We start from the raw sequence: 13,747 nt of genomic DNA, 5'->3' as shown, positions 1-13,747 counted from the left end.
ACTTCTCTCACTTACGTATAGGATGAAGTTACTCTCCTGGACTCAGTCTACAAGCCATGATGATTTTCATTATCGATGCAATCTTTGATATGTCTATTCATTCGGGGTTTGGGAAATAAGGATCGAGAGGGCTCGGCTCTATAAGGCATGACCATACTTCTTGATTTAGAGACGCCATCGGACTGAAAGATTTCTGCTCAAATGATGAAGAAAGCATGAGAGTCGAAACACAAAATACAAAGAGGGATGTATCTCTTCTCTTTGCACAACGCGGTTGCTGGTTTGGGGGTTTTGGCAGTCCAGGGAATCCAGGGATTCCTTATGGATACCTGAATCTACCACCTAGGGGGCTAAATGGCTTTCTGAAACAAATGCACACACATATATAATGACTGGGCAAAGACAATTGCAGAAAAAAGAATCTGATGAAATCCATCCTTTTTCTGGTTCACCTGCAGAGCGTGAGTTGGCTACAAAACACACCCAGACCCACTCCACTGGTGAACCGGAGAAACAGGTGAGATTTCAGCAGGACTGCCCCAAACCCCAAATCGCCTTAACCGTTGAAAGCTGGTAATCTTGTAGGGGGTTAGGTCCACTATCAATTAGTGCACAAATCAGTGCTACTTACTTTATAGATTGTATACAGCTAAAAGTCTTGGATGCTGCTGCTTGCATTCAACCAGCGAGTGCCAGGCTAAACAGATCTATCTTTGAAGCGGGTGCTATACCTACTCACCTAGCTAAGTCTGGACTTCTGAAGGGCGACCTCACAAAATGTTCTAGTGGTAATAAAGATTTGTAAGATCCTGAACGTACACCTCAGAGACAACCAATAGCCCTGCACGTTTAACTATAAACAAGCATGTGAGTGAAAGCATTGGCCCATACAGAGAAATATTAATAAAGCATTTCAAAGAATTCAAATGTGGGACTTTAATATTTTGACGTTGTTTTTTAAAATCACCTATTCGCATAAGAATGTAGAGAAATAGGCACAAGTGCCATGTACATTATAAGATGAGACTGTCACTTTCAGAAGTTCCGCTTTTAAACCCGTTTCCATGCGTTGCTTTATTCATCCTATTTTTTTTTTTAATAACGCAGATCTAGCTCAGAAAGCAACAGATTGACATATAGAGAGCAGCCCGTGTTACGTTGGGATCTAGGGGGAACCTTTACACGTGCACTGGGCGAGCACAGCACTTAGTGGACGCATTTGTAGTGACCATTTGGTAGTGCAATGAAATTCGAACAAGGAATGCTGACCGGGGCCAAGGCTAGAGATAAGAGTGCAGGGAAGGCTGGAGTTTGGGGATGTGCATGATGTTGGGTATGGATGTCAGCGCACAAATAAGTGAGAGCAGATCCTTTAACACACATATAATGGCCATACCACTCCCAGAGCCACTCAGGGCCACTCCTAGAGCCACCTAGGGCCACTCCCAGAGCCACTCTGGGCCTCTCCCGGTTTCATCATTCATTTGTAAAGTAAGGCTTCCCTAGGGAGGGGAAGCTCTTAAACAGGTCGTGGCACAGTTCATGTAAGGTAATAGACATTTAAAGATTGCAGATGAGATGACCATAACAAGGTATCAAATATACTACCTACTAATGTACATAGTATGTTTGATACCTATAGTACTATGTACTCACAAGGTACCTTTTTTTAAATTAACAGATAAAATCACGTGGCTCGTGATTTTCTCAAAAAGGGATACATCATTGTAGTTACCCGAGGGACTTAAAACCGAATGCTTTCTAACATACCAGGTCACTGAGATCTGCAGCTAAAATGTGCAGCTGTTCTATACAGCCATTCTACCTCTGGCCAAGGCCACACAGACCCTTCCTTCTTAGGCCCAGATTAATTTGACGAAACTGTCTAAAAACACGCTGCCGCTGCGGTTTCTGGGCGTTGTCGTGTCTGCTGCTGTACTGACAACGCACTCGCCTCGCCAGATAAGCTTTACACGTGGGTAGAGCGTCCTCTGGCATTCCTCGGCCCTTCAGAAGTGGTTGCCTGGGGCATTTCCTGCATCTCGTATTTACCGACACCGTGTAGTTTGCATGCGTGAATCACCGACGCTACTCTCACTGCCGTGACTCACCATGCAGAAAGAGCAGACGCAGATTGCATCAGGCAGGATTGAGGGGTGTGTGAAGGGGAGGGCAGGGAGGAGGCGAATAGGTGCTTCTGGCTGGCGAGCCCTGTCATATGACGAAGAGGGAAGGAAGCTACACACGCCTGAACCGGAGATGGGCAGGACCAGCCATTTCAAACTGCCACTGTGACAGAACCAGTACTTCAACAAGGCAGGTGTTCCCCTGCACTGAGTACCTACACCTCTTTAATTTGAAAGGGAGAGTGCCTGCACTCCCAGCACTACTGCAATGCATTTAATGAGAGAATACCTGCACTTCTCTATTTCCATTCAAAGCACTGGGCAGACATCTATGGTACCGATGAGGAAAGGCATGTGAAATTAAACCCTGTCCGTTTTTGTTGGTGGCTCGCAAAATACACGGAGCACGTATTTGCTTTCTTGGTGCAGTATCATCAGTATACGTAGCTCTGACATCACACAGCCAGTCAGTATACAGGCAGCCACAGGGAAACTTTTAAATATTGGCCAAGTTTATAGCAAGATGGATAGAAAGATAAAGGCCGTGTAGTATGTAGTATTCGGTATCGCGCGCCGTGGTAGAGTGTTAGGCGCGCGATGCCTCTAGGTGTTAAGTATTGTTATGTATTGGTATTCTTTCAAATGTGGCTCGGGGCATGGCGTTCTTCTCTATAAACCTACTTTCTACTCACCGCGATTCCTGCAGCTTATTTTAGGCCGCTTTCACAGCACGACTGCATTATTAAATATTAAGCAACAGCATTGCAATTAACATGTGTATGGTCTGCTCGACGTGCATGCAGTCTAATGGTAAAAGAACGCCTATAGAAGTCAACAAACATAAACCCCTCCGCTGATTCGCTCTAAGACTTCATCTACTACCCTAAACTCCGTGTAGTAGGGGGTATTCGGTATCGCGCGCCGGGTAGAGTGTTAGGCGCGCGATGCCGCTAGGTGATGTGTAAAGTATTGGTGTTCTTTTGAATACCGCTCGGGGCATGGCGTTCGACTCACGGGCGTTCCGATGGTATTAGGACAGTTGCCGTCTGGACGTTTAAGTGAGCGGGCGCTCATGCTACGGGTGGAGTGTTTCTGTGAACTTAATAAACCTCAATAAGCTTACCGCGTAACTGTGCAGCTTATTTCATCTGGCGACGATCGGGATTTGCTCCACCCGCCGGACCACGCGGATTTTGGGCCGTCCTTCAGGAAACTCGACTTCGGAAGTACGGGTGGAGTGTTTCTGTGAACTTAATAAACCTCAATAAGCTTACCGCGTAACTGTGCAGCTTATTTCACTCCAGTGTTTAATTTTAAAACTTGTGTTTATAATTAATAAGCTGAAAATGAACAATTAAGTTAGATAGTATACGACTTGAATGGGTGTATGATTGTAATGCTCGACACGGCAAGGCCTAGGACACAGGCGTGGCTCAAGCCCATGAAAGCTGATGTGCCAGTCTTCACACCCTAGGCTCTGAGGCCAGACACTCTGCTATGGGGAGATAAGGCCGCACAGGCCTGAATGTGGCTGATCTAACTCGCACGAACAGCAGCATGGATATGGCCGGATCCAAAAGGCGCGGTGATCACACTGAAACAGGGGCTGGGAAATGAGATACAGATTTAGAGAGAATGAACGCTGCAGCCTTCTTTAACTTCCTCACTGACAAGGGGCAGCTTCCCCCCAGCACTGGAACAACTGTACTACACACACCTCGTTACCTCACACAGTGAGCCTTTATTATTACTTTTACATCTTATTACTATGGGATTCGTAACAGAATCATGCGACACCAAGTGATGGGATACGAGGAAAATATTTAAACTGAATACTTGTTCTACTGTATTGTGCATGCCCTTTCTGAGATCTAGAGTGCTCTTCAGATGGCAGATTTAACTTTTGTTTGTTTCAGGTTATCTTTGTGGAAAGAATGTTGTTTTGCATGCATCTCACAAGTGTACTGATAGTGTGTCACACTAAGGCACGGTGTGTGATATGAAAAAGTGAGAGGGATAGAGTTACACTTACACATACCTATCATAACTACCTTACTGAGTTTCTTACTTCTTGGCGGCTTCAACAGGGGTGGATCCATCCAGGATCGGCAGTTGTGGGCCTAAAGTGCACACTGAGAAGTGGAGACGGCATAGCCCAAGGATACCCAGAGGCATGACAATTACGGGAGAAACAGGAGTGGAGGCAGTGTAACCTCTGAATCAGGACAGCAGCTGCATGGTTGCATGCTAATAGAGTCAATCTCTAAGCAGCTATGGGACAGCCCAAGGATCATCATAGCTATGACAGCAGTGGGTATAACGCGGTTCACCCACAGGCAGAGATGGCACATCCCTTAGATGATCGGAGTACCATGGTAGAGGGTCTACGGTGTCCACTCAAAAGCAGATACAGAAGAAAACAAAGATAACCATGGTCACACCCAGAAGTGGATATAGAGCAACCCCAGATATCACATTAGCCGATTAGTATACTGTTGACAATGGTCATCTGGATGTCGACTGTGGTGTGCTCCAGATTGCAGTCAATGTGAGAGCCCCACATTTTCACCCGACAAGTCTATTTACCAGACCCCAGAAGATGGCGTGCCAGTTTGTGTTGGAGAGGGGACAAGCCAAACTGGGATGGGAGGGTGGATCACTGGAATGGGCAATAGGCCTATAAGTTCATGGGGGCGAAGTGGAAGAATGGAGAGAAAGAAGAAGGGAAATAAAAGAACCACCTACAGAACGAGTACACAAGAGGAGCCGAGAATGCCAGAGCTGAGTAGGAAAGAAGTAGCAAAACAAAGATGCATATCAAAGATGGTGCCTGGCTGATGAAGGTTGACATACCCCACAACCGGTCCTTGTTTCCGGTCCAGGGAGGACCTGGCTTAGCGGTCTGGACTGTTCCCATGAGGTACAGGGTCAAGACTGATTTGCATAAGGCTGGGTCCAAACTGGGGTGGCGTAGTAGGCAAGGGAACAATGGATTTGGCCCAGATCTCTTGACTGGGGGAGAATGTTTGGATCGGTCAGCATTCCGTCCATCATTTGTTGCAGTTATACTGGTCTACCAGCACAGCACACAAGGGGCTGACACCACCACAAATGTTTCAAAGTGTGCATGGCCATATAACTTTATAGAAGAAATGGACAAAAGAATGTAGTGATATAGATTGAAAAGCCTGTGCTATGATAGCAGCTTACACGGTTCAGTAAGCTCATAGTAAGTCATTTCTTAAACAATGTTCTCTGCTCAGTTACACATGGTCACCTTAATGTCAAATTTGGTATATTCTATCTTACAGTCAAAGTCAGAGCCTCACAGTCTTGTGCCCACAGGCCGTGGACCAGTCACCAAATATAGTAAAAGAAGTTATGCTTGCATCCATTTTTATGTGTAGCAGCGCAAGTGCATGAACCACCCAATAACATGTTCTATAAAATATGGCAGAAAAGGTTAACCTGAGATGGTGATCACAGCAGTATCCTAGTTGTGTTTTGCAGATTTCCATTCTTCCATGCCCAAAACGACAATTTATGAGTTTTTTCAATGAGTGGACATGTTCAAGCAGTAAGCAACAAGAAAACTGTTTTATGATCTATATTGTGCTGTGTTATTTGTTTTTAATACACCATTAAAATCCAACTGTAGCTTCAAAAACATTTTTGTAGTATTATTTATTTCTAAAATCAAAATATTTTGAAATTCTCTAGGTGAAGCAGAGAAAGATTTCAAATGTGCCATATTATATGTTATCATTAACCACCACAGGGGCAGCCCAAACCACCTGAACCAGGGGCATTCAATAATTATTACAAACAAAAAGGTTCAGAGTGTACAATTCTAAAACAAATATCCAAAAGCAATAAAAACATGAATTTATGTAAGCAAAAAAGGAAAAAGAAAAAGAAGAAAAAAGGGGAAAAAAGAAGAAAGAGACCCTAATAGAAAAACATACAAAATGTATTCAATAAAACAGCTCAGTGTATTAAGCTGGTACATATAACATAAGAACATATACATGACCAGACAGGTGGCAGACAAGGAGATGAGTACATAACAAGGGAGTTTACCCTCCCCCTCTCCTGTCAGACTGAGTCTGGCGGTAGTGCTGCTACTGTGCTGGACACTTGACCCTCCTCCAAGCCATCGTGAAGCTCCATCCCTAAACGGGCACTGGGGCGCAGAGAGCCTCCACGCTGCCAGAGGATTACTGTACCTCGCATGTCAACAACTCCAACCCAGCGCCCTACACAAGTACCACAGCCTGCCGCGCTGGGCAGTGTCTGAACCATAGAGACACTTATGCTACATATGGTCAGTTCCTCGGTGTTATAAGAATGGCGTTTTACACAGTGTTTCTGCCATTACTAAGAGATGTGGGTAACAGATGCTAGCGCGTGCCTTGGAGAGCATGTACTATCACACCCAGATTTAAACTAGCAATGACACAGACTGTTCCCATTCCACGGTGAGTAACACCGTAGTAGCCAAAATATTGAAGAAGAAGGTAAAAGGTTTCTTAGCTGCTTGGGGAACTGGCCACTCTTACTCTCAATAATTACTGCACACGTTTTAGTTGCCGTTTTCTCGAACTAATCACTGTACAACACATCATAAATCAACCGGCCAAAGAAAGTTTATACAGCTGGCACGAATCAGCTGCCCCGATAAAAATACTCTGCTATTTATAATTGATTACAGTCCACTGATGTGATTTCACAATACCCCTTGCCCTTACATGACACTCCGTCTGGTGGCGTTAAATATGTTACAGGTCTATCAAGTTGTACAAATCCCAAATCAATCTTTATTTCAAATCAAATTCAGAAGTCCTACAGGCCTGGCGGATAGGGGGGCAGGTTTGAAATTATCAGTAGTGAATAGATGGTCGGGTGGCCGCTCTGGACAGACTGTTTCAAATCCAATGCCTGCACGTCTGTCTGGAGCTTTGTGAGGCGAGCTGAGAGCAGATGGCGATGCCTGACAGGGGCAGCTAGTGGAGGCTCTAGGAGACACACAGGACATTCACATGACCATGGTGTGTCTGCCTGCTCTTTTATACACTCAGTCTCTATTTCTTACTCAGACGTGGCGTCAGTCTCACGGTTATCAGAAATATGTTGCCATGCTTCTGGTTTTTGGAATATCTAAGCTGTCGGATTTCTCTCCTCCAGCGGAAGAGCTCCCACAATTCTACATATAAGGCCAGATCCAATGGGAAGCCCACACTCGAAGACAAAAACACTAAGAGACTTCATTAAAAAAAAAAAAAACATACTCCCGCAGGCACTGCCAGGGTACGAGTGTGTCCCCGCAGATGCCGTACCTACCACTCCTCCCTCTTATGTTTGTGCATTCAACACAGTGGTTCACAATCTCCTTGTATCTTGATTGTTGCAATCTTAATGGCAATGGTGCTGGGGTGGTCTCGTGGGTGGCTTAAAAGTCCCACAGGCAGAGTTTGTTACAGGCCCCACAAGAATCACAGCTCATTTTGCCACTGATGGTCTGTAAACCCATAAGTGGTGCCATTGGAGCTACAAGTGCCCACGCATGAAGGCAGATGTTCTTTGCTGGAGCCCAACGCTTGCTATTGGCACATGGCCAGCAATCAAACGCGGACTCTATGAAACAGGCATTTGATAGGCCACATTTTGTAGTACAATTGATCTTTTAATCCCTGACATTATCTACTCTTCCACTACTCTCTCGCCCTCGCGCCCCATAACCTGGCGAAGCTACAGAATCGCCCACCCCCACCACCTCCCATAAACACACACAACACCACCCTCCAAATCGCCCTTCCATGCCACATATAACTCTTTTCTGGAGAAAGGCACAGTGTCAGTGCTTTAAATGGGCAGGTACTGTCTGGTACCGAGTTCCTGCACTCAGGGCTTTAAGTGGAATGAAAAAATGGTGGGGTCTCTCAAAGGGGCGTGGTTTGTATAATTAAGGGCGTGGCTTTAAAACACCTAAGCTAAAAATCAGTGCTTATCATAGTGTGCCGACCCACTAGTATTTTGCTGCTTCAGTCATTGCATTCAGACATTTAATACAAAAAGTAACATTACAGCTACAAGACAGAACTCTTGGATTTGTCAATTGTTATTAGTTGCATAAGATAAATAAGCAACAATTATAGCTTCATTGTATATAGTATTGAAAATGCTTCAGTTCTGAAATGATGAGAATGTGAAAGTACTATGAGTCTCTTTGAAGTTACATCAAATGCTGTGAAGGGTGGGGCTGCTATAGAGTTAAGATGTATTTTTCACCCTGATGGTGAGGGCAAAAACGGAGAGCCCGATCGTCCCCCGTCTCAGCACCTGCTTTTTAGAACTGCAGATGCTGAGCACTAGCAGGACCCAGCCCACTTAAAGCCCTGCCTGCACTTCTTTAATTTGAAAGGGAGAGTACCTGCACTTCTCAGCACTACATTGAATGGGAGAGAATCTGTACTTCTCAAGAGCAAACATACTTTAAATAGTGAGTACCTACACTTCTGTATTTCCATTTAAAGCACTGCACTGGGTAGTGTGTATTCAAAATCAATAAAAAACACATTAATCATATATGCATGATTAGCCTGCCACGCTTCAGAGGACTGCACTGAAGTATCAGTGGAATGTCAAACAAGAAAACTTGCTTTTCTATATTAGAACTTGCATCATAAAGAACACTGCCAGTCCAGGGAAGTGTGCAGTCAAAAAAGTGGGGGCGTCTTTAATGTGAACTCTGCGGGATGCCCGTGCCACTAGACATCACCACGCAAGAGGTAAACTGGGCGAACAATTAACAAACACTTCAGAAGAACGCTCCTTTGCAACCACCTTCTTTGCAGCCTTCCTGAAATACGAAGGCCAAGTTTCAAAGTGACGTCTTACCTTCTCATGGTACCTCGGCTTTCTTATGGTGTTACTGGTGGGTGGGAGGGAGGCTAACTGGCAACTCCGGAAGGAGAGCTGCAAGTGGGACCCTCAGGTTTCCCTTAGAAATTACTCATTTCCAGGTGAATCGTTAGTTCCACTCTGAAACGCCAGAGAATTCTTCACTTTCCCAGGAATATCTCACTAGAACATCTGCTTGAAAAAGCAGATCTGAGGTACTGCCACACATATGCTTCTGATGGGCCATATCGGAATTGTGAGGCAGTCATCACTAGGAGGGCCTAAGTATTGATCTAAGAGGCCCTAACCATAAGTGACATAGTATAATAGCAACATATGATCTATGGAATGCCGAACTTTGTCAAACATTCGCCCCCATGGAGAGCAAAAAAAGGTGGATTTAACCCAGATCTGTGACTGGGTGAATGTTTGATTTGTTAAGCATAATTATGAATTGGCGCCCTAAGTGGGAAGGGTATGCTTAGACGTGGCGCCCATGCTCGCTATTCCACCAGATTGAAGTTTGCCTGGTTGATGAAGGGTGATACCCCGAAACGGGTCCAAGGATGCTTATTTCTGGTCCAGGGAGGACCTGGCTTGGCAGTTCAGGCTGCATTGTTCACATGGGGCGCAGGGTCAAGACTGATTTGCAAATGGCTGGGTCCAAACTGTAATGGCGAGCAAGAAGAGATGGATTTAAACCAAATCTGTGACTGGGGGGGGTGAATGTTCGATTGATCAACATTCTGTCCATGTTCTGTTCTTTTTGCATTACCCTAGTATAATGCTAGACAGCACCCCAAAACTGAATTAACGTTACCCTAGTAATTACATGCAGGAGGAAATAATGTTTTTTACAAGATTTGGGGAATGGCCTGTACACCATTCTTTCCACAAATATATTGAGCATCTTTACTGATAGAGAAAAGACACGTCGATCCCAGCTGATTTTTTTTTTTACTACAACAGTCAGATTTGTTTTGGCAACAGCACAGGCATAACCAACATATTCAACATCAAAAGTACAGCGCTTAGAAAAAGAAGCCCCTAATTATGGCATTGTCAAGCTGAAATCTTTTAAGCACTAGCGATATGTACAGGATTTTTCCTAATCTCGACATCAAGAAATCCTCACTTTTTGAAAAGGCGGGGGTGGTAGCAAATTACTTATGAAAAAGGTAAACGTACCTCAAATGTCTGGGGGAAAGAAAGGGAATTCACTTCTCTTCCCATCCACATTTCAACTGCAGGGCGAAAATCATTTTGGAAAGAAACCCAGATCCCCTAACATGCAGATTACTCTAAACGGCGTGACTCTGAATTACCTGGCATACCCCTGACAGAGTTCGACTGTACACAAAAAATGTCTCTTATGTATGTCTTCCTCGCTCCTGCGCGCGCCTGAGGCAGCTGCATAACTCGAAGTATGCAGCGTTAGTACACGTTTCTCTCAACTGAGAGCACAACGAGAAAGATATTCTGTTGGCACTTGCGAGAGCCTTTCTAGCAAAAGAACAAGCACTATTGTGAGTGTGTGTGCAATATAAAGGAGGGCACAGGGGCGACAAAGGGTTAAATAAAAAACACGGAAGTAAAATCGAGCGACATACTCTTCCGTGCTCTTATAACCACGCTGATCCCGCATGGTCAGCCTATTTATATGTATAAACCAGAAGTAGAGTGCAGATAAGAATGAATGAGGGAAGATTGTGTATGGGTGTAATAGGGCGAGTCTGGCGATACAGTCTCTCCGGCCAAACAGAGGGGGCTCCAGAACAGTGGGTGATGCAATCTCCCTCCATACTTTCACCCCTGGCCATGCTTTGGATACGTTTTCTTTGTTCCAGCCGCAGTGAGAATGCGCAAGAGACGGTGACACATTTCCAGTAAAGCAGGTTTTCCGGCCTAGACCGGATTTCCTACAGTACAACACATAAATGGCATTGATGATAAACGAGGCCGCGCAAGTCCACGTGGGCCTGAGTGAACAAGGAAGGGAACAGAAGAATACATTATAGAAGCATCCGCGCGTCTTCCGTGTGCTGTTTGAAAGAGTAGACATGGCGCTGCTGTGTAGAATCCATTGCGTTTATTAATGAGGAAAGATATCAGGTGCCAAGTGTGTGCGTTGTTGTTTTCGGGAAAACAATTAAAATGTGCTTTTCGACGACCAAAACACAAAACAAAAAGCACCCTTCGCCATGAACAAATTATGTACTGACAGAATGGTAATCTACCGCCAGGGTAGATTTATGGTACAGGTATGAGTAAATTAAAGTGAAGTGTGTAATGAAATAAAAAGTCACCCATTTACAGACTAATGAGCAGAGGATTTATCCAAGGGATTTTGCGGGGTCGATGGCAACGGAGACGCACCTGCTAATACAGAAGAACTCATTCTCTGCTCTCTTCGCCTCCCCTTTAGAGACAACAAACGAAGTTTTTGGGTCATGGGCTGTGTAGATTGGCAGGTGAGTGGTAGCCTACTCCATCCTTGAGCTCTAAAGTCATAAGGCGGATACTTTTGTGTGAGCTATAAAAGTATTACAGCACAATATAGGGTGCCACGTCTCTAGGTGCTGTGCACATATATTAGAGTGCATTTGTGGATGGTGGATGCAACGCTGTCATTTAGAGTGGCAGCTGGTGAGGGGATCATCAAGTTTACAGATAATCCCACTCTGTGCTTAATAGTGGGGCGCGTGGCAAATAGTGGCATATTAATGACATTGAGACTAAGTGATTGCCAAGCTAAAAGAACAATTTATCAGCATAAGTATCGAATTCAGAGTAAATAACACAGAACACAAACAACCCATTCAATCAAAACAAGTCAAACACCAACAACTGTGCTAATTTGTGGGATTACAAGTCATACAGGCACCTTAAAGCTGATACTCTAAAATCAAACAGACTCTCCAACTGTAACCCTTAATGCCACCTGTATGCCCTCCACATCCTCAGTGTGCCCCTGAGTTCAGTTGTGCTGTGTTTTTCAATATGCTCTTAGCCCTCTCGTGCCTCTCTATGTGCTTTGGCTACCCTTCATTGCCTCTTCCCCCATTGTGTAGCCTTTAGTTCTGACCTACTGTTTTCTCCAGTGCCAACACTCTGTAGCCCCATTCTTTGCTATGCACCTTTGCACCCAATAGCTGTCGTCCTCAGTGGACGCTCAAACCACCAAGTGCTTCACCACCTCTCATTAAGTGCACCATCACCGCTCACTGTGTGGTGCCTTGTCCCAATATGCCACATCATGACCACTAATTGTGTGCCAACTTGCACATTAATTGTATTCCAACATGCCCACTTACGTACGTACCACGATGTACACCTATGACCCTCCATTCTCCCATGGACGCCCAGGTGCCTCTACATATAACCTCTTATGAACCACCACAACCCCAGTGTGCCTGTCTGACTAGTGTGTGTACTCCACGCGTGTGACTTTGTGCCCTTTTTAGCAGTTTTCACGCTCCCTCTGCCCACAAGGTGCACGCCTCAGTTATGACCTTTCGTTCCCAGTGCTATGAGTGAGCAGGTACTATTCGGCACTGAGTACCTGCACCTTTTAGGAGCAGAGAGGTGTTCTAAATAGTGAGTATGTGCACTTCTATATTCCCATTCAAAACACAGTTCATACTCTGTCCCCTCGCCATGCCCCCACCCCCGGTACTCACAGACACAGAGGCAGGCCACCAGCTTGGCTGCGTCGTCGGGCACGGGGCAGCTGGGGAAGAGCGGCTTGAGCAGATAGGTGGCGAAGACGAGCGCCACGATGTACTGCGAGGAGGGCCTGATGATGAGCAGCTCGATCCAGAGCTTGAGGAAGGCAGGCAGCGCTCCGTACACCTCCAGCATGTAGGCATAGTCGCCGCCAGACTTGGAGATGGTGGTGCCCAGCTCGGCGTAGCAGAGGGCGCCCACGATGGAGAAGACCCCGCACACGGCCCACACCACAAGCGACAGCCCCGGCGAGCCCGCCTCGCGCAGCACGCCCGTGGGCGTCACGAAGATGCCCGAGCCGATGATGGTGCCCACGATGATGGCCACGCCGTTCATCAGTGTGATGGTCCGCTTCAGTTCCACTGTCTCGGTGCCCGGCTTTTGGACTGCCGGGCCGCCGTTCTCCCCCAGCATCTTCTCCAAAGCCGGCCCGTCGCCCTCCTCAGAGGTGGGGCCGGAGTGGCGCTTCTTGAGGGATCCCGACATGGCGAGGATGAGTTAGCAGCGGGAGAGACGGTGACAGGGATGACAGCTCGGGCGGCGCTGCTGCGGCGGCTGGGATGGACCAACGGTAGTGCCAACGTTCCTTTTATTCTTCGAGTCAAGTGCGTCACTCACTGATGCAACCCGGCATTGTGCGCGCCAGAAGCGCCGGTGCCACCTTGTGGCCACGTAGCCCGGTGCAGCTCACGCTTGGTGTCTCTCTGCCGGGCGGCCGCCTCGAGTCGTCGCAGTTACCACAGCTGTGTAATACAGGCGGAAAACACTGGGTAACAGCAGCTTGGGAATGAGAGTGAAGTCCGGTGCTTAACGGCATCCCTGTGAAGTGGATAAAGAATACATTATTTTACGAGGGTGATGCAGGTTTGAATTAAAGTCCATCGAGGCTTGTTGCATTTTAGGAGACTGTATAATTAACAAGCATTAGCAAAGCCAAACGGTCGCGCCTATTCCAAATCTATTGGCCTTTGCCAGTATTTTGTTTTTACCCGTGT

General features: G+C 46.1%; 1 protein-coding gene across 1 annotated transcript in view; it reads right to left on the bottom strand.

The window, feature by feature from the left end:
• The window catches only part of SLC7A5 (solute carrier family 7 member 5), a 129,697-nt gene extending 116,340 nt beyond the window's left edge, over nucleotides 1–13,357 (bottom strand). The window contains exon 1 of the mRNA XM_085638732.1: nucleotides 12,707–13,357. Within this exon, the coding sequence (XP_085494858.1) occupies nucleotides 12,707–13,238 (532 nt within the window). The 5' untranslated portion in view covers nucleotides 13,239–13,357. The remainder of the gene's footprint in view (nucleotides 1–12,706) is intronic.
• Nucleotides 13,358–13,747: the final 390 nt, after the last annotated feature.

Source organism: Triturus cristatus, chromosome 12 (genome assembly GCF_964204655.1).
Source record: "Triturus cristatus chromosome 12, aTriCri1.1, whole genome shotgun sequence".
Taxonomy (NCBI): Eukaryota; Metazoa; Chordata; class Amphibia; order Caudata; family Salamandridae; genus Triturus; species Triturus cristatus.
Note: the sequence above shows the minus strand (reverse complement) of the source record. Positions and strands in the feature narration are given on the sequence as shown.